This window comes from Microplitis mediator, chromosome 3 (assembly GCF_029852145.1).
Source record: "Microplitis mediator isolate UGA2020A chromosome 3, iyMicMedi2.1, whole genome shotgun sequence".
Taxonomy (NCBI): domain Eukaryota; kingdom Metazoa; phylum Arthropoda; class Insecta; order Hymenoptera; family Braconidae; genus Microplitis; species Microplitis mediator.
Window position 1 is genome coordinate 1,735,843 of NC_079971.1, and position 20,834 is coordinate 1,756,676.

The 20,834-nt window shown below is 29.2% G+C and overlaps 3 protein-coding genes across 9 annotated transcripts; 2 read left to right on the plus strand and 1 right to left on the minus strand.

Annotated features, from left to right (window-relative positions):
• The first annotated feature begins 422 nt into the window (after positions 1 to 422).
• On the plus strand, positions 423 to 3,649 carry LOC130665483 (cytoplasmic phosphatidylinositol transfer protein 1). Of its 2 annotated transcripts, none has more exons than XM_057465902.1 (6): positions 423 to 693; positions 775 to 923; positions 1,306 to 1,402; positions 1,949 to 2,020; positions 2,095 to 2,349; positions 2,401 to 3,649. In XM_057465902.1, exons 1-6 carry the CDS (start codon positions 643 to 645, stop codon positions 2,665 to 2,667), a joined length of 891 nt encoding a protein of 296 aa, XP_057321885.1. In that variant the 5' UTR covers positions 423 to 642; the 3' UTR covers positions 2,668 to 3,649. The 2 variants fall into 2 exon arrangements, with proteins under 2 accessions (XP_057321885.1, XP_057321886.1); XM_057465903.1 differs by having other exon boundaries at positions 425 to 693; positions 2,422 to 3,649.
• Positions 3,650 to 4,826: 1,177 nt separating this feature from the next.
• On the plus strand, positions 4,827 to 9,222 carry LOC130665048 (septin-2). Of its 3 annotated transcripts, none has more exons than XM_057465297.1 (9): positions 4,827 to 4,971; positions 5,095 to 5,271; positions 6,199 to 6,291; positions 6,370 to 6,535; positions 6,595 to 6,745; positions 6,804 to 6,969; positions 7,658 to 7,826; positions 7,940 to 8,021; positions 8,083 to 9,222. In XM_057465297.1, the coding sequence occupies exons 1-9, from the start codon at positions 4,962 to 4,964 to the stop codon at positions 8,236 to 8,238; spliced, it is 1,170 nt and encodes a 389-aa protein (XP_057321280.1). In that variant the 5' UTR covers positions 4,827 to 4,961; the 3' UTR covers positions 8,239 to 9,222. The 3 variants fall into 3 exon arrangements, with proteins under 3 accessions (XP_057321280.1, XP_057321281.1, XP_057321282.1); XM_057465298.1 differs by having other exon boundaries at positions 7,658 to 7,814; XM_057465299.1 differs by having other exon boundaries at positions 4,869 to 4,971; positions 5,091 to 5,271.
• Positions 9,223 to 9,505: 283 nt separating this feature from the next.
• On the minus strand, positions 9,506 to 20,292 carry LOC130665046 (carboxypeptidase M). Of its 4 annotated transcripts, none has more exons than XM_057465293.1 (11): positions 19,939 to 20,292; positions 17,003 to 17,260; positions 16,760 to 16,893; positions 15,553 to 15,689; positions 15,287 to 15,474; positions 14,704 to 14,733; positions 14,041 to 14,336; positions 13,553 to 13,729; positions 12,600 to 12,692; positions 12,283 to 12,471; positions 9,506 to 10,103 (listed from the first exon to the last, which is right to left on the minus strand). In XM_057465293.1, exons 2-11 carry the CDS (start codon positions 17,250 to 17,252, stop codon positions 9,912 to 9,914), a joined length of 1,686 nt encoding a protein of 561 aa, XP_057321276.1. In that variant the 5' UTR covers positions 17,253 to 17,260; positions 19,939 to 20,292; the 3' UTR covers positions 9,506 to 9,911. The 4 variants fall into 4 exon arrangements, with proteins under 4 accessions (XP_057321276.1, XP_057321277.1, XP_057321278.1 ...); XM_057465294.1 differs by lacking the exon at positions 19,939 to 20,292 and adding an exon at positions 17,338 to 17,355; XM_057465295.1 differs by lacking the exon at positions 14,704 to 14,733 and having other exon boundaries at positions 19,939 to 20,290.
• Positions 20,293 to 20,834: the final 542 nt, after the last annotated feature.

A 20,834-nucleotide genomic window follows, 5' to 3' on the forward strand; every position in this document is an offset into this window, starting at 1 on the left:
TAAAATGGTCATTCGTATAAAATGTAATTCTGAAGAATTGGCGTTCGTAGTTTGAATATTTCGGAAGTATTGGATTTCTGAAATATTGTCATTCTAAATATTGTTAATTCTTTATTACGAAAGAATGAATATTGTAAATTCTGAGTATGTGTTGATATAAAGATTAGAGATTCGATGTTTTTGACAAGGTGATGATTTTTCATTCTGAATTATGAACCATCTTTATTTTTTACATTCCTAACTGTGAGTTTCTGAAGTTGGTATACTTCTGAAATTTTTACTTTTGACGGTGTGCCTGCAAGCCTTGACCAAATCTGACTTCCAAACGTCAGTATGAAAAATCACCTTGACATCTAGTGCCATAAAATTTTTCTAGGGACTTTGCATTGATAAATCCAATGTTGGTAACTGTGGTATTGATTGAAGCGGAGCCCAGATGACAAAAAGAACATGAAGGCAACTTCAGTTAAGTAAACTTGTTTTGCTGTCGGCTTTTTCGATTTTAATTTAAAAAATACGATTTATTAATGAAGTGAAAAAAAATATTTATTGCTGTCACTTGAAGATCAAGATCCCGGACTTGTCCCTGCAGTTTTTATTCACTCGTGATTATTTATTGAAAGGTCATTGGTGAATTGAACCATGGTTTTAACCAAAGAGTATCGAATTTGCATGCCACTGACTGTGGAAGAAGTGAGTTTTTATTTTTAAAGCTTCATAGTTAAGTAGTTCATTTTGACAGCTAGGTCTGACAATTTAAAATTTTTATTTTAGTACCGCATCGGGCAGCTTTACATGATTGCCAGGCACAGTCATGAGCAGTCAGATGCTGATGAAGGTGTCGAAGTTGTCGAGAACAGCGAATGCGAGGATCCCGTTCATGGAAAGGGACAATTTACTGAAAAAAGAATTCATCTTTCCAGGTAATTGTCTCTAATGAGACCTCAAGACCAAATAAATATTCTAATTCCACTGGTATTTATTTTCAATTATTTTGAACCCATTTCAATTCCACTACATAATTTTTAATCTCAATATTTATTTACAAAAATAATAAAATTTCAAACGGTTGAGTTTTGAATTAGACAGTAAAATGTCATTACCATGTTCTAGTTCTGAGACAGAATAATTCCGTTACTGGGACAAGTTATTTTTACTTCTCTTAGTAAACTTTGGATGCTTTGATTTTTGGGTTCATGATCTAATTTTATTTTTTTAATTCAATTGTAATTGCCGCTGATTTCAATTAAAATTTTTTCTTTTAAATATTGTGCCAAAATAAAATATAATAAAATTTGATTTTAGCAAACTTCCTTATTGGATCCAAGCATTGATACCAAGAATTTTTTATGTCACTGAAAAAGCATGGAATTATTATCCTTTCACAATAACAGAATACACAGTAAGTTAATTAATGGGCAGTTCATAAAATACGTCACGCATATTATTACCTAGACCCTCTCCCTTTAGTCGCGCTGTCACATTTTCTGCAATCCCTCCTATCAATATTGCGTCACAACCAGCAGATCTCCCTCCCATTATGACGGAAATATATACATAGAAATATTTATGCAGAGAAAAAAATTATTTCTTGGCTCAAAAAATTTTTACTCACCCCGAGAAAATTTTTACTTAATAAATTTTTTCCAGTTCTAAGAAAATCTTTGTCTTCATTTCATAGTAAAAATTTTTTTTTGCGCCAAAAAATGTTACTTTCTATATATATTTTAAAATATGAAATGAATAACTTTCTGTCGTATAAAAAAAATAAAAATTTAATGAGCTACAGAGGTCACGTTTCCTTAGACCCCCGAGCCCTCTCGTCAAGTACGCCCCCCCCCCCTTCTCCCCATAAGTGCGAACATATTTTATAAGCGGCCCTTTATTATTAATTATTAATTATTAATTAATATATTTATTTGTACTGATAAAAATATAATTTTTCTAGTGTTCATTTATGCCTAAATTTCAAATATCTATTAAAACTCGCTATGAAGACAACAATGGCTCATCTGAAAATGTAAATATTATTTTTAATTACTTTAAATTAATTAATTAGTTATCAAACTAATTCACTATGTATTTATAATTCAGTGTTTAGGTTTAACGCCAGTAGAATTAATCCACCGAGAAGTTGATTTTATTGATATCGCGTACGACGAATTGTCAGCGAAACATTACAAAGAAGAAGAGGATCCGAAATTTTTCCAGTCAAAAAAAACAGGACGAGGGCCATTAATAGAAGGCTGGCGTGAAACCACACAGCCAATAATGTGTTCTTACAAACTCGTTGATGCATCATTTGAAGTATGGGGGATGCAAACTCGTGTTGAAGATTTCATCCACAAGGTTTTATTTTTTACACCCCGACTGCACGGCATCACACAATTTTTTAATTAGGCTAAATTGCAACTGTTTCAGTGCATAAGAGACATTTTACTGCTGGGCCATCGCCAGGCGTTCGCTTGGATCGACGAGTGGCACGACATGACTCTCGATGACGTCCGGGAGTATGAGAAAAAAATGCACGCTGCGACAAATGAAAAAATTCAACCTAAAACAGAACCAGCTAATCCGTCACAACCACAAACGCCGTCAGGATCGATCCCTTCTTCCCCGAAAAGTCCTACCGCGTCGGCGAATCGCTCCTGGTTTTCTTGGTCATAACTGAAATCAAATGTCAATCCACAATACATTGGTACTAATACTAATGTGCCTGATCGCGCAACCTGGGTCTAAATATTATTGTTTATGTAAATATTATTTTTAATTTTGATTAACGAAATGTTGTATTTAAATGTAATGTTAATTTCAATTAACTAGCCTTCGTTTATGTATACAGTAATAACCCAAGCAGCAAAAAAAAATTGTTGACTTGAGGGCATCCTCAGACAGCCCCCTCCCCCACTCTTTAAAAATATTCAATGACAGCTGTCATAATTGTATTCAAATTTTAATTTTATTAATTAATTGAGAAAAAAGTAAAACCTTAATTGAAAAATGGACAATTTTTCCGAGGTATAGAATTTTTAAAAAATTATTTACAGTTGCTATCAATTAGGAGTTTAAAAAAATTTATTGAATAAATTCTGCAAAATTTGAAAATTCAAATTATAAAATTAATATGAAGATTTTCCTGAAATTTCGTTTAACTCCCAATTGATGTCAACTGTAAGTCATTTTTTTAAAAATCCATGCAATAAAATTGCAATTAATGTTTTAATTTTTCTTTAATTAATTAACAAAATTTAAATACTGATGACAATTTAAAATTATTAAATATTTTTGAAAAGTTGAGGGATTGTTTGAGAATGACCTCAAGATGTTTTAACAAAAAGTCAATTTTTTTTCTGTCACTTGGGGAAAAAAAATCTTTTATTTAATAAATTAAAGATTTTTTTCCACGTCTGTTGGAGAGTAAATTACGTAGGACTTATCAGTAAAATTTATATTTATAAAAATCTCCATTGTGTTCTATTGTTTAAATAAAAAAAAAAAATATGTATATGATATAAGAAAGTAATATGCGTTAAAATGTAAATTAAAACTAATTGATAACTCACACGTTATATTATTGCTTGCACGGTAATTAAAAATTAAATACGAGCTTGACGAAATTGAAATAATAAATATTTATGTGATAAATTAATTGTTGTATTATTTAAATTCAATGTCTTATTTCAAAACTGGGTAACAATCACCAGGATTTTTTAAATGTGCGGTATTATGGAACGCATATTCATAAAATTTTCTACCGATTCGTGAAATCAACATGTTACGTTTAATTAACTTCTCCTGTACCCTGATTAAGAAAAATGATTAAATCCATAAGTGTACATCTATATATTAGTCGATTCAAATTGTTTCAAAAGTGACAATTTTGATATTTAATATGAAACATTTTAATATTTAAAATATCTGAAAAATAATTATCATTCATTTGTTCGACAAAAAAAGTATAGTAAAAAAAATTCATAAAATTTCAAAAGACTAAAATATAAATTTTCTTTTTAAATAATCTGTAATAAAAAATTCCGGCTCTGCGCTTAGAGCGTAACAGACGAAAATTGTATGATAAGCATATAATAATAGAGTTATGTTTAATGAACTTAATATGTTGGAAATACTGCTACTTTTAATCGGACACCGTTTTCGAAAAAGTCTTTAGGGAAGCAGCATCACTTTCATTTCTTAAAACACGTGTTTACTATTCGATGTCAATATTTGGTAATTGGAATCCAACTAATTGAATACAAAATTAATAAATTCATATTATAATAGTTTTTTTGAAAGTTGTTGATTCAATAACAAAAAAATGATTTCTGCGATTGTTTTACGAAAAAAAATGCCATTTAAAGAGTTCGCGCAATAATAATTTTTAGTTTCTGAGCTTTTTCTAATGACATTAATAATATAAAAAAAATTGTTTTATTTAAATTCGACTGTCGACCATTGAAAAGAAAAATTTTCTTAGGGGGAGATTTATAATACAAAATATTTTTCGCGCCAAAAAATCCTTTTTTTCTGCATATGAATTAATTCGTATTTCTAAAAAAATGTTCTCCAGGTTCTCAGCTTGGATTGGTTCCTTGCCAGGTTGATTTTTTCCTTGTCTATGTCCAGGTTTTCTGTAATCTTTGCCTCGATTTGAATTGACTTTTCTCTAGATACCTGAAGGTCTATTACTCTGACGAATTGTAGTAAAAAAAAAACTCCAGTTCAGTAAATTTATTATTATTTTGTATGAATTATAAAATAAAAAAAATAAAAACGCTCGCGGGTGTGTCAGAGCAATAAGGATACAACTAAAATCTCTTAGAGATTATTGATTGCGCGAGGGTGCGCGAGTGTATGGGGTGACAAGGGGTGAGATAACTTACGCATCGACGTCGTGGTGCCTAACAAAACTTATATGAAAGTAGACTAGACGGCAAGCCGGCTCCTGTGTTATTGTTGCTACCATGTCTGGCGGTAAGTGTCTACACTTTATTAAATATTCAAAACGTCTTACAACTTACATCTTTATATTATTTTATTTACTATGTAATTATATATGTGTGGTATTGTTAAATAAATGAAATTTCATTTAGCAAGACAGGGATTATATTGGTTTCGCTACACTACCGGAACAAGTTCACAGAAAATCGGTGAAAAGAGGATTCGAATTTACGTTGATGGTTTTGGGTGAATCTGGTCTTGGTAAATCGACCCTTATTAACAGTTTATTTCTTGGAGATCTTTATAAAGATCGACGAATTCCTGATGCTATTGGTAAATATTTTTAAATTTCATGCTACTGAAGTTAGCCGACGTTTTAGTAACTTTGATTTTTTTCTAAACCATAAATTATAAACAAAATAAATGTCTAAAAAATTAATGACAATAAAGTTAGCAGACATTTAAAAATTTTTGGATTTTTTTTAACAAAAAAATAAATATTAAAAAAAATATTTTGAAAAATTACACCTATAGTTTATTTCATTCTTTACATGTGCATTTTTTTTATTTTTTGCAAAGAAATTGTCAAAAAAAAATTCAAAAATTGTTAGTCTGCTAACTTCAGTCATAAATTATGAAACGGAAGTTGGCCAACATATGGTAATTTTTGGATTTTTTTTAAGCAATAAATAATTAAAAAAAAAATATTTGAAAAAATTGCACCTACAGCTTTTCAAATTTTCTACATGTGCATTTTATTAGTTTTTTTTTTTTTTTTTTTTTTTGTAATTCTCCGGCAAAAAAAAATCCGAAAGTTTACGACTGTCTGTTAACTTCTCGATCATCATAAATTAACAGACACAAATTTTTGGATTTTTATTTCAACAGATCGATGATAAAAAAAAAAAAATGCACATGTAGAAAATTTTAAAAACTACAGGTGCAAATTTTTCAAATATTTTTTTTTATAATTTGTCATTTTTAAAAAGAATCCAAAGATTTAAATCAAAAAATTTATGAGTGTAAATGACAATTGTGAATTTTCAAAATTTTGAAATAAATGAATTGAATAAAAATAAAAAAATGCGCATTTATAGAATTTGAAAATGAGTGTGTGCATTTTTTTATTTTCAAATTTTAAATTGTTTAATTCGTTTATTTGTAATTTGAAATTCGTCACATGTCTGCTACATTCACACTCATTAAAATTTCGTATTTAATTATTATATTTTGTAATATCATTGATTATTTTATTTTAAGATCGCGTTGAAAAGACGACGACTATTGAAAAAAAGACAATGGACATTGAAGAAAGAGGAGTGAGATTACGTTTAAATATCATTGATACCCCGGGTAATTCAAATTTAATTTATAAAAAAATACTTGTTCAGTCAAATTTATTATTTAAAATTTTTGAATAATTTTTAAAAGGATTTGGAGATGCTGTCAATTGTGAAGATACATGGAAGGCATGTTCTGCATACATCGACGAACAATTCCGTCAGTATTTCACTGATGAAAGTGGACTCAATAGAAAAAATATCCAAGATAATCGCGTTCATTGTTGCTTATATTTTATTCCACCTTATGGTCACGGGTAAGAATTTTGTATATTTTATTCAAATAAATAAATGTATAAAAAATTATTTATTTTAGCTTACGGCAAATGGATCTCGAAGTTTTAAAAAGACTCCACCGGAAAGTAAACATCGTCCCAGTGATTGCTAAAGCTGACACTTTGACAACTCAGGAAGTTAAACGATTGAAACAAAACATTTTATCAGACATCGAAGAACATGAGATCCAGGTAAAAAATTTTCATAAATTTATTTCTGTGCTGTATTTAATAATGTTATTTTTGACAGATCTACCAGTTTCCGGACTGCGACAGTGATGAAGACGAAGACTTCAAACAACAGGACAAAGAACTAAAAGCTTGTGTACCTTTTGCGGTCATTGGAAGTTCGACTGTGCTCGAGGTAGCAGGAAGAAAAGTTAGAGGAAGACAATATCCTTGGGGAGTAGTAGAAGGTTATAATTATATTTTATTTTAAAATTAATTTCAAATTTTTAAAAATTAACTCAAGTAAATTATTTTTAAAAGATTAATAGTAGAGTTAAGTCTGAATTTTTACGTTTTCTTTCACTTCATTACTCACAATAAATATTAACGTCATTTTCAAAATTCCCTCCACTTTTTAAAAATATCCAGTGACGAACTGCCGCAGCCGTATTCAAATTTTATTAATTAATTAATTAAAAAAGAATTGAAACATTAATTGACAAAAAGACAACACAGTTACAATTTTACGGAAACATAAATTACAAAAAAATACAATTGACATCAACTAGGAGTTAAATATTACAAAAAATGTCGCTTATCATTTTTTGGAAATCCATCTGTTCAAAAGTTATTTGAGCTTCAAGTCAAAATTATAATAAATTTCAAGATCTTTTAACTTTTCCGGTGAAACTGTCATGCTTATCACAAAATGTCAAAGGAACTTTTTTGTTGGTAATTTTATTCCTGACAAATTATTAAAAATAAAGTTTTTCAAAATTCCGCATTGTTTTATAGTTATTTTCATTTTAATTTCAAGCTCTTAAAAAAAATATTTTCTGATCGATGTTATTTTTAAATTTAAATCTTGGAAAAATTGTAACTGCGTTGTCTTTTTTTAAATTGACGTTCTGATTGATTTAAAAATTTAATCAACAGTTGAAAATCCAAAGCACAGTGACTTCGTTAAGTTGCGTACAATGTTGATATCAACCCACATGCAAGATTTAAAAGACGTAACTCAAGATGTCCATTATGAAAATTTCCGAGCTCAATGCATATCTCAAATATCGCAACAGGCAATCAGGGAAAGGAGGTACTTACCCAAGTAAATAATTATTACTAATTATTTGTATTTAAGCTCTACAATGTAACGACAATCTTATAAATTTATAATTAAAATTTATTTGAATATTTTAAAATAAAACCCTTGCGTTCTAGTAAATTAAAAAGAGATTCTGGTCCGCACTTTGAAAATAGTATATCAGATACCGATCGACTGCTGCTTCAAAAAGATGAAGAAGTAAGTTTTTTAAATTATTTATCATTGTTTTGATTATTTTAAAAATAATTTATCTTCTTAGATAAGAAGAATGCAAGACATTTTAGCTCAAATGCAGGAAAAATTAAAAGCAACTGGACAAGTTGGTATTGGATTGAGAGGTCGAGTTGGTAGTCTAGGTAATGACTTAGACGCCGTCGATCATGACAAAAAACGTAACAGTATTATTGACGTTTAAAGTATTTTTGAATTACTCAGATAAATATAATAAATAAATTATATTTATAAACTGACGCAGGTTTTTTAACGCCAATTAATTATAAATAATTAACACAAGTATTTAATTGAATGCAATACGCGCAGTATTAAAGATGAATTTCAAAAATTTTATTTTCTTTATTTTTTACACTGAAAAAAAAGTGTTTTTGTAAAAGCAATACAGTAATTATCCAAATTTTTAATAATTGATTAGATAATTAAAAATAATTTTGATTCCTGTCGCGCTACGACTTTGATCTCAGAATTAAATTCTTTGTTCAGTATTTTAATTTTATCTAATTAATTAAATTTATTAATCAATTAAAAAATTTAACATAATATTGATTCCGAAGTCGCGCTACGACTTTGATCTCAAAATTATAAGTAATTAAAAATAATTTTGATTCAATTGAATTCCATTAACTCGGACAGTTAATTTACGGAGGAGCGGAAATTTCATGGAATTTTCGAGTTAACGGATGCCCCTTCTCTCTTGAAAAATAAATTACAACGCATGCGCTCTTACATCTACATAAGTGATGTATATAAATATATACAGACCCATACAAATGTATAGCATAGGTGGGAGAGTGTCACTTGTAATGGGAGTCAAGATTCAGGGGAAATTCCGAGATAATGGAATCCGAGTTGATGGAGTTCGTTTCTAAGTCGCGCTACGACTTTGATTTCAAAATTAAATTTTTTTTTCAGTATTTTAATTTTATCTAATTCATTAAATTTATCAATCAATTAAATAATTTTGATTTCTAAGTCGCGCTACGACTTTGATTTCAAAATAAAATTTTTTTTTAGTATTTTAATTTTATCTAATTAATAAACGCACAAATTTTATGTGAATAATTAATTTTTCAATTATCTTTTGATAATAAAAATAATTCAAAATAAATACTTAATTATTACAAACGTATTAATAAAAAAAATATAAATTTTTACATGTGGTAGTAAAAAAAAAATACTAACGTTATTTTTATTTGTATTTCGTAAATAAGTATATGATACATAAGTATTGGCATTTAAATAAACAATAGATAATTAATTATATATATTTATTGTACATATTTTTAATTATAATTTAGAATTTAAATCTACCGAAACTAATTAACTATCGGAATAATTTTCAATCACTTTGTTATGTTTTTTCACATATTGTCATATATATTTATATATATTTTAGAAACTATTGCAATAAGAGTGAACACTTTTGTCTATAACTCAAAAATATTATAATTTTTTTAAAAATCCATTACTATTTAAAATTTTAAAATAATTTACGAGGTATTATATCAGTAATTGTAATGCTAAATGTTTTAATATCAATAAATAGTTAATTGTACACAATAGTAAAATTTAAAAAAAAGTCTTTTATAATTTTAGTAAATGTATTTAATCAGTAAAACTCCTCACCAGTTTTTATTAAACTGTTTGATGATTAATAATAATAAATAAATAAATAAATAATAATTTTTAAAATTAATTAACACTCGCGATGTCAGAAGGTCACGTATTGTAGTTACCAGTGGCGAGAATAATCCCGATGAGTCTTAAAAGCTCGCGGTTTCCCAAATACCGTAATAGCGAGAGGAGGATGATGAGGAGAGCGACGTTTCGTGTCGCCGGTCGATAGGCAGACGATCAGCCAAACAGATTACTCACGAGTGAATTAAAACCGTTGCTGATTGATGAAAAGATTCCGTTGTTTGATTCAGAGACCGGGGAATAAGTCGATCCACTTGGCCGGATGTGAAGTGTGTAGTCGCGGTGAGGATAAGGACGTACTGCGCCTCCGTTGCCTCCGAAGTGTCCATCAACGCCGTCGTCTTGTCTCTGTTAATTTATTTTATATTAATTTTATGCTATGGATTTTTTAATTAATACTCAAACACTTTTGATGGTTTAAGTACAAGAACACAGAGCAGTTCAGCATGACATTTAAATTGTGGAGAAAAATTTTTTTCGCGGGTAAAAAAAAATTCGACGGATCGAACTTGGAAATTTGAGCGAATTTTGAACTTTTGTTGGAGTTTAGTTGGCAGAGAAAAATATTTCTGGAGTAAGAATTTTTTTCTTGTTTCCAAAAAGTTTTCCTTGGGGCGAGGAAAATTTTTTGTGCCGAGGAATTTTACTTTTCTGTGTCATACTTCAATACAAATAGAAATTTAATGATGAGAAAATTATACACAGAAAAAAAATATTTCTTGGCGCGAAAAATTTTCACTCGCCCCAAGAAAATTTTTACTTTCCCGAAGAAATTTTTTGCATCATGAATTGAAAACTAACCTTTTTTTTTAAAGGGTAAGAAAACATTTTCTTGACTCAAGAAAAAATTTCTGGGGTGAGAAAAAAATTTCTTGCGTCAAAAAACTTTCTCTTATCCTAAGAAAATTTTTGTTTCCATTTCATAATACAAAATTTTTTTTGTGTAGGATGGAATTGGAAGACGATATAAAAATTATGCAAAAGATTTCCAAAAGATTTTTATCATTTTTTACTAATTTTTTTAAACATAGAAAAATTACACTCAAAAATAGTCAAAATTTTGAATTTTAAAAAGATTTTCCTATGAATTTTATCAACACAAGTTCGGAAAAAGTTTGAAAATAAACTTTTTGAGAATTGGAGTCGCAGAAATGACCAAATTTGAAATTTTTCTAGTTTTTGTCGGTATGAAAATGTAATTTTTTTAAATTCAAAAAAGTTCAGTCTCAAATTTCGAAGTTCATTTCGATTTTTTTTTACCCGCGAAACTTGAATTTTTTTTTTCTTTCAATTTTTTAAAACTCGGGATGAGTATTTAAAGCGAGACAAAAATAAATAAACGCAAGGCTAATAATAAAAAAAATAATTAAGTATTCTTGGTATATATTTAAATGCAAATGCCAGTTTTAAATAAAACGATGATAAGAGCAAGAGTTTAAATCGTCGTGTCGAGATAAATCAATTCCATATATTCATTATTGTCTAGATAAAAGCGACAACCATCTCTAGGGTCGATTCCGTGTAAATAGAACACGGCTGTCATTTAAATTAATAAATATATGAAAATTTGAATAAAAAAAAAATAAAATGGCGATGAAATAAATAAATGAATAATTATTGATTATAGGTAAAATATTTTTATCCGCCGTTGATTGCCGCCGGTTAATTTGGTCACCGATATTACGATTTTATTGGAAACCACACACACATATATATTATATATATGTATATATATACAGACTATCAATTTTCTAGAACTCAATTTAATTTAACGCCGACCAAAAGATTTCTCAGTGGATTTAAAATTTATCTGACATTTCTATTAAAATTGACGTATTTATTTTTCAAATAAAAATATACGAGATGTCGGCAGCTGTCGATACATTTAAAGTTACTGACAAAGATCTTGAAAATTCTTTCAACTTTTTTTATAAATTATTTGCTACAACCATCAAGAGCTAAAAATACCCCAGCAAATAATAATAAGAGTAACAGATAATTATTAATCCGCATAAAAAAGCAGTAAAAAAATGTAACTTCCGCTGTATAACTTTTCGCGTAACTGCGATATTGTCCGGGATAAAAAGAGATTGCGAGTTTGAAGGAGACATAAAAGAAAAAAATTTAAGACAAACTTTTTGTTCTGATACCAAAGACTTTATGGCTCGGAAATAATTTTTTTTTTTATTGTCTAGACATTTTGCGAATTAATGGCGTTAATTATAGCGATTAGTAATTAAAAAAAATCATGCTGGCCGTAAATGATAGCAATTAAAAAATGCATGTTATTGAGCGCACAGAACATTGATGACAAACATGTGGCCTTTGATACTTACATAATTTTAAGTGTAAAGTAGAAAATAAACTGGGATATGGAGATGAAAAATTAGTGCATATAAAAAAGGACTTGGATAAAAATAAAATAAGACAAATAGTTATGGTTGTAGATTTGCGGACGAGGATATTAAACTACGGTTAATTATTAGGACGTAGGAAATACAACGGATTCGGTGTCGACTTCTTGTACCGGGAGCTTGTAATCCAGGGGCCGGGCAGGTTTAGATATTCGCCATTGGTCGCCAGTCGTTTTTGTTTTATCTGTCGCCCGCAATTTGCTCTGATTCCAATCATTAATATCTCGGTTACCCTCACCATTACCGTCATCATCGTCATTATTATTATTACCGTCACCATCATCTTTGTTAAGTTTCCATCTCTGAAACCACACACTCGCAATCATACTCTACAGTTTACTTTTTCTCCCACGGCCGTCTCAAACATTCATTTTTTAAATTATTATTTATGTGTTTGTAGATTTTAATTTGAATTTTAAAATTACTGTACCTTGGTGCTGGGTAATGTGACGTTAAGAAGAGTAGGATGTTGTTCAATGACCACAAAATCTTTTTCACGAGGAGCGTAACCATTAGCGTAAACCTTTTGAATTTAAATAAAATAATTTATTATTTTTAAAAATAAAATAAATTAAAAGTGTGCAAATAATTCAAAAAATTTTAATTACTTGAGTATTTGCATTAGTTCATAATAAAAATTAATCATTAACTTTTTAATGTTAATTAAAAATTTAATAATTCAAATTTGACAAGTAATTTTTATGATACTGAAGTTAGAGGACGTCTAATAATTTTTGGATTTTTTTTTAGACGATAAATTATAAAAAAAAAAATATTTGAAAAAATTCCACCCGTAGTTTTTTTAATTTTCTACATGTGCAATTTTTAGTTTTTGTTTTTTTTGCAATTAATTTGGTGAAAAAAAAAATACGAAAATTACTAAGTGTCTGCTAACTTTAGGATCATGTAATTTTTTGATTTCTAATGAAATTTCCTAAAGAAACTCGGGTGTTTCCAGTTTTTACTCCCATTCTGTTTAAATTGTCTCCCACTTTTTCTTGCGCATGCGCAGTTTATAAATAATTGGTAGTGGGGGTGATCTGAAGTTCATTCTCTCTCAGGGACAAGTTCAGCGCTAAGTTTATAAGGATTATTTGCACACTCATACACGGAGAGGTTTTTGATCAAATTTACCCTGCAATTTAGAGTAATCCTGGGCCAAAAACAAAATAAATATGGAAAGAATAAAAACTGATTCCTTTTATTTTATTTTTTTTACTCTTTTTCATTTGAGGGTTACTCAAAATTGAATTTTTCTACCCGATAATTGAACGGTATCTTGAAGCGGAAGAGTAATTATTCATCGAGGCCCAGTTTTACTCACAACTGACGAGTAAAATTTATTAGATAATTTTTTCCGTGTAGAAATAATAAAATAAATACTTCAAGTTTGTAAATTCCAGGCATGAGAATTCTCCAAAATTCTCCGTATTTTGTTGTCAAGAAACTGACATCTCGTCCTTTGACTTTGACAGACGCTCTCTCAATAGGGTTTCCATTTTCATCAACTACGAATCCATGCACACCCCGGTGTGCTTCTGCCAAAAATTTAATGAGGGACTAAAAAAAAAAAAGGGGGGGGGGTTAGTAATTAATAGAGACGTGCGTTGTGGGTACACAAAAAAAAAATTTCTCGACTGAAGGTAAATATTCTTGATTCAAGAAAATTTTTTTGGAGACCTAAATTTTCTCAGATAAAGTAGAAATCTCCAACCAAGACGATTCTCTTGGCTCAAGAAAATCTTGACTTGGTTCCCGAAAACGTTTGTCTTCAAAAATATTTTCTTGACTCAAGATATCTGTTTTTTCTGTGTAAGTGTGCTTTTGCCCCACATGACTGCAAATGAAAAAGAAAATTTTAAAAAACATACAACACGATTTTCATCCCAATAGTGTTTAAGGTCTTCAGCTGGCGGATATTTACAACAAGACAACTCGAATGTTATCTCCATACATCCGTTCCAAACGTAATTGAAATCTTGCATGCCACCAGTTAGCGGGTACCATTCAGCGCCATTTGTTATTCCGTTTTTGAAACCAGGTTGAGATGGCGAACATGCCTCACCCCGGTGCATCGATCCGTGATTCTGTGAGTACGTTAACGATAAATGACGGAATACATCATCGTCAGGTGAAATGCTTGGGGTCGATGAATAACTCTGGAACACTTTTTACAAAAAATGAAACAAAAATTAAAAAAAAAGAAAAAACAAGTACCAGTAGTGTGGGAATTTAATTTGAGAAATGAAAAATGTATGAGTAGAGTTGATATAAATTTATGACGTGAAAATATTGAAAAGCAAATCGTAAATAATTGCCGACAAGTCAATTAGCTGAGAGTAATTTGAAATTACTCGAGAAAAAAAAACGTACTATTAATTATTTAACGATGACGAAGGGGGGGGGGGGTATAAAATTGAGGAGAAATAAGTAGACGCGTTTCAATGCGGCCATTGTAATTCGCGGGTCGTAAAAACTGTCGTTTTTTTTATTTTGTTTAATTAATTAATTTTTTTTTTAAATTAAATTCATACTTGCGCACAATGGAGCCGATCGACATAATCCTGACAGCATGAAAATTAAAAAATTTATGTTTTCTTATATTTATATAAATTATTTGACAATAATTTAAATAATAAATGGAGTAAAATAAATAAGAGAAAGCGTAAAAATGTCGCATCCGTTGAAACACGTCATGAGTTGGCAAAATTGGTACATAAATATATAATAAATATAAACAATATAAATATATAAAATAAACCGGACATCCAATTCTATTGTTTGTGATCGGGATCACACTCTCTAGACACACTAATAGTCAAATTTTTCTATTTATTGTAATAAATTTATCACTTTTATTTTTTATATACAATAGAAAATATGAAAATGAAACGGAAAGTGAATAATAATAATATTTGAATTGAATTGAAATGAGATTATTTTTCAAATTTATCGTCATATTTTACGGCTGAGAGATAAAATTAATCAAGTAGAAAAATATGAAAATAAAAAACTAATGCAAAGTAATATTAATTTTAAAAATATAAAGCACATGGCAGCTTTTTTTTATATAAATACCGTGAAAAAAATAAAGTCAATATTTTTTGAATAACTCACGCGCGTTCGGGGTGTTATCGAATGGATAACTGGCCACAAGAGCACCCCCGTGTAAACTTCCAGATAATACAAATTGGATTTTCGACACCCATTCTCTCACAGCCTCGGTTTCTGGTTGGGTTTTCTTGTTATTCTGCTTGAAGTAGTCCGGGAAATTACGATTCAAGTCAAACCCACGTGCGTTATATCTTCAGGAAGAAATAAAAATTATTTTTATTGAGATAAAAATAAAGTGGTGAGGATGTATATTAGTTTTAAGTCAATACCTGCCCTGACTGCCTTCACAAAAGCCTTCTTTGGAAACTTCAAAACCATCTGGATTCATGGACGGAAGAATGTGAATTCTTGTATTGTCTAGTAGCCATGTTATGTATGGATCTGATCCATACTTTGTCACTAAATACTAAATAAATTATTATTATTTTTTTTATTATTATTATTATTAGACTGTAAAAAATTTACGGAGTAAACGTGGATTAAATCTGGAGTAAATGCGGAGTGGGTGGTTGCGTATTTATTTAATCCCCTTGGAGTAAAATTTACTCCGAAGCGAAGTTAATTTTAATTTTGAAACTCCAGGATGGAGTAAATTTACTCCGAAGGGGAGTTTATTTTAATTTTGAAACTCCGGTTTAGAATAAAATTTACTCCGAAGGGAAGTTTATTTTAATATTGAACTCCGGGATGGAGTAAATTTACAAAGAAGAGTTTATTTTTATATTGAAACTCCGAATCATGTTAAAATTTACTCCGAAGCGAAGTTTCTTTTAATTTTGAAACTCCGGTTTAAAGTAAAATTTACTCCGAAGGAGAGTTTATTTTGATTTTGAAACTCCGGTTTAGAATCAAATTTACTCCGAAGGGAAGTTTATTTTAATATTGAACTCCGGGATGGAGTAAATTTACAAAGAGGAGTTTATTTGGATATTGAAACTCCGAATCATGTTAAAATTTACTCCGAAGCGAGGTTTCTTTTAATTTTGAAACTCCGGTTTAAAGTAAAATTTACTCCGAAGGGAAGTTTATTTTAATTTTGAAACTCCGGTTTAGAGTAAAATTTACTCCGAAGGGAAGTTTATTTTAATATTGAACTCCGGAATGGAGTAAATTTACAAAGGGGAGTTTATTTTTGTATTGAAACTCCGAATCAGGGTAAAATTTACTCCAGAGAGGTTTATTTTAATATTAAAACTCCGAATCGAAGCGTATGTGGATTGAAATAAAATCCACTCCGAAATCTCTCCGCTGAAAAAAACTCCGTATTTACTCCATATGCGGAGTTATTTGTTTTCAAACTCCATAACTCCGAGTGACGAAGTGAATCCGGATTTAAATAAAATCCGTAATCACTCCGAATTGACTCCGGATTTCTTACAATAGATTATTATTATATAATTTATTTTAAGTACTAATTACTGTCATTATTAATGTTCTTATTCAATGTAATTGAAAAATAAAAAATAATATTCTTACGTGAATAAGATGTAACATTAATTCACGTCCAACAGCTTCATTACCGTGAATATTAGCGACATACTTGACATCAGGTTTACCTATCATGTGTTCATACGGTGAAGAAGATACGACCATTACCCATAAATCACGTCCTGCAATTAAAATTAATTTCCAATTTGAATAAATTAATTTAAAAAAAAAACCCGGGAAAAAATGATATTTGATCGTAAATATTTAAATTTACTTAATAAGCGCGTATACCTTTTACAGATTTTCCAATAGAATAAAGGGCAGTGAGATTTTGAAAGCGTAAAGATGTAGCTCGTAGAAAACGGCTCATTTTATCAAAATTGTGATATTTGAAGTCAACAGTATATGGTTTGTCGAATATTGAATAACGCGAATCATAATGTCGTGGCAATTCTCCATCACTCGACTGTTCTGGACCAACTGACACTGAATTTATTGACGTCAATGCCGTTGCCAAAATAAAAACACTTTGGAAAATCATTTTAATGTCTGAAAAAAAATAACAACAAATAAATAAATAAAGATATCGAAATCCCACTGGAGAATTTAATTTAAATAAAACTAACAAAGTTAATTCGAGCATTAAAAATACTGAGAGTTGAGTACCGTTGAAAAACCGTTAGGTAAAGAAACCTGTCGTCTAGTCCCGTTCCCGATCCGCCTACGTCATAAAATTTATGTTTTGATTATTTTAAGACCGCGGTATTAAAATTATTAATTTAAAATAAATTAAATCTGGTAAATCTTTTCTCATTTTTCAATAAATCTTTACTCTAGTTTTTTTTTTTTTTACGGTAATTTTTTTAGTTTACAGATAATGAGAGCAGTTATGAAGATAAATGGGCGATATGGAGAAGAAATGATATTTTTTTTGGCAATTTTAACAGAGATTCTTGTGGCTTGGATGAAGAACATCCTAAAAGGTATAGAAAATATTCTGGAATCCTGCCAGCATCTTTTATTATTTTTACAGATGGATGGAAATCCAAAAAAAAAAATATTTGGTAATTTTTTTATTGACACCGAGCAGTAATTCAAAAATTATTTGTTATCAATTGACTTTATTTATTTATCGGGAGTAAATTCGGAATAATTACGGATTTTATTTAAATCTGAATTTACTCCTAGCTCCGGAGTTTGAAAAAAAATTACCCTGCATACGGAGTAAATTTTACTCCGAACCAGAGTTTCGATATTAAAATAAACTCCCCGGAGTGAATTTTACTCCGAGGAAATCAAGTAAATAAACAGTCATCCGCACCGTATTTACTCCGGTTTCGGAGCGAATTTCACCGAGAGGATTAAATAAACAGGCATTCACTCTGTATTAAATCCGCGTTAATCTCCGTAATTTTTTTCAGCGTAAAAGCGTAACCAAAAGACATAAATATAAATAAATGAGAAGTATAAAACTAAATAGCGTGTAATTAACTTTAAACACGTGTAAGCGAGCATGTAGAATACGGAAATAAAATGACTTATTTGCTTTGTTCCAGTAGTTTACATGCAGCGAGCGAAAACATTGTCCTTCGTTATATCGCGATACTGGTATATGTTTTAAAAAAGTTAATGAGATGAAGAAAAATGGGAAGAGATATACACTAGAGTGACAATGTAGGTCATGAGACTTCGATATCGAATATACCAGCGGATACGGATATCGAACGTGACTCGGTGCAAATGATTTTCCGGTATCTCGAGATTCAAATTAAATCTTCATATTCCTATTAAACTTTATTTCATTTAATTATTTGTAGAAAAATTAAGATCCGTTATCTGATGGATTTTTGAAGAACAAAATCTCCGTTCGAGTTGATGGTAATTTTTAAAAAAATTAGTATAGAAAAAAAAGATGTCAGTCATTAATTTTTTTTTTAATTTTAGGATGACTTGTAAAATTTGTTAATAAAAAAAAAAAAAAAAATAATAATGATGACTGATGGAAGATTAAAAGTTTGACTAAGAGTTGGCATCCAATTCCATAATGGAGTAACGAGTTAGTCAATGAGAAAGTTGTCAAGTACTCAGTGAAATCTCTGAAAGTATTTCTTTTTTTTCTTTCTCTTGTACTTGTTAGTCTTTAAAATGTTTTTTTCTATTGTCATTGACACTACTTTTGAGTAGGTCATGCTAGTATGTCTTTAAAAAAATAAACTTTTAAAATTTGAAAAGTTTATTATTTTTTTAATAGAAAAAATTTCATATTTTTTTCGGATCCTGAGAAAAGAAGACGATTAAAAATTTTCGGATTTTTTTTCGACAGTTTAATTTAAAAAAAAAGTAAAATAAAAATATGCACATGTAGAAAATTTAAAAAACTACAGGTGCAATTTTCTGGAATATTTTTTTTTTTTAAATTGTTTCTAAAAAAATTTAAATTATAAAGCAGGAAGAAGTTTAAATAAAAAATCTAAAAGTCAGTGGAACTGATGACTAATTAAATATTTAACGTTTGGTAACATAAAAATAGAGAAGATAATTTAAGAGTTTAAAATCCTTGAGATCATAATTACGGGCATTGAGATTGTAAAAATAATTTACAAGAATTATTTAAAAAAAAAAAAATAAATGATAACTGTAAGAAAAATTTGTACGTTTGCGAGTAAAAATGATATTTCAAATAAAAACCAATTACGCGAGGAACAATTAGGTCAGGGTTTGAGGTTGTAGCTTTTGCTCGGAAATTCGACCTGCGATTGAGAGCAGAATAATATCAAAACATTTTAATTTAATTAATTCCCGGTTATTTAAATACTAAATATTTTAGAATCATGTTTATATAAATTTCCTGCATCGCCGTATCAAACCCTCGTCTCTTTTATTTGTCCCGTTAAATTTCGCAGTTATAAATATATATATCAAGTAAGCGAACGCTCGAAAATTAATAATTAATTCATATAGTTCGGCGGTAATTTAATTCCAGTAAAACAGTTTATAAATTTTTTAAAATTTACTCGTTAAAATTTTAATTAAGCGGGAAATTTAATTAAACTCAAGTTCTATAAGTCTCCAGTTCATTTTTTAAATTATTCATTATATTTTAATCAGTATTTTTAATTAAATTACCAATTATTAATTAACTTCCGGTCGATAATATTTTAAAAAATTTATTATCATTTTTAAATAAATTTAATTATTTGAAAATTTATGAAAAATAAAATACTTACCTCCAAAATCTGATGGAAAATTTTGACGTTTAATTAAAAGCCACTTATCCTAATTATAAAACTTAAAAATTTATCTTGCAGTTTTATATTTTTACCGGTTTGCGCCGGCGGCAATAAATCGAAATTTAAAAAAAAATAAAATGATAAAAAATGAGAACACGCGCGAATGGACGGATGCGATTCAATCGACAGTGAGATCGCGACTAAATAAATAATAAATAATGATAAAAGTAAAAAGTAATACGAAGATACTAAATAGAGTATAACGGATGATGCCGCGCGCCTCGCGACGATACTACTGTTGTACGTATTCACGAGAACAAGATCCACCTTTTCTCCTCCTACAGCACACACTACTTTTCTGGCTTTTCCATCAGCGTTGATCCCCACCCACCCACCCACGATGTCTGACGTTACCGCCACCACCTCCACTGATGTCGGGTGAAAAGAATTATTGGCATATATATTTCTATACCTATATATACATCAAAGCTTTGCTTCATATCACTAAGGATCAAACTTAGACTATGACAAGTTAATTATAACTACATGTGTCCTTACGCTGGTCAATTTTCATTTTTAAAAAACTCTCTATTAAAATGTAAAAATAGAATGCGATAGAAAATCGTTTCTTTTAATCTAAAACTTACGCACTGAAAAAGGGGTAATTTGGTATATATATTTTAAAGCTGGACTTCTTTACAATTTATTTTTTATGGACCTAAACTATTCCACTGTCCATCTTACGGCTTAAAATGAATTGAACGTACACATTAAATTTATTTAGGCCAACCTCATTGTACTGATCCCTTTTTATATATATAATATATATAGATATTGCTCTTTATAACATTTGTTTTATTTTCTTTAATCTTCTATAAATGTTTTGATCAGTA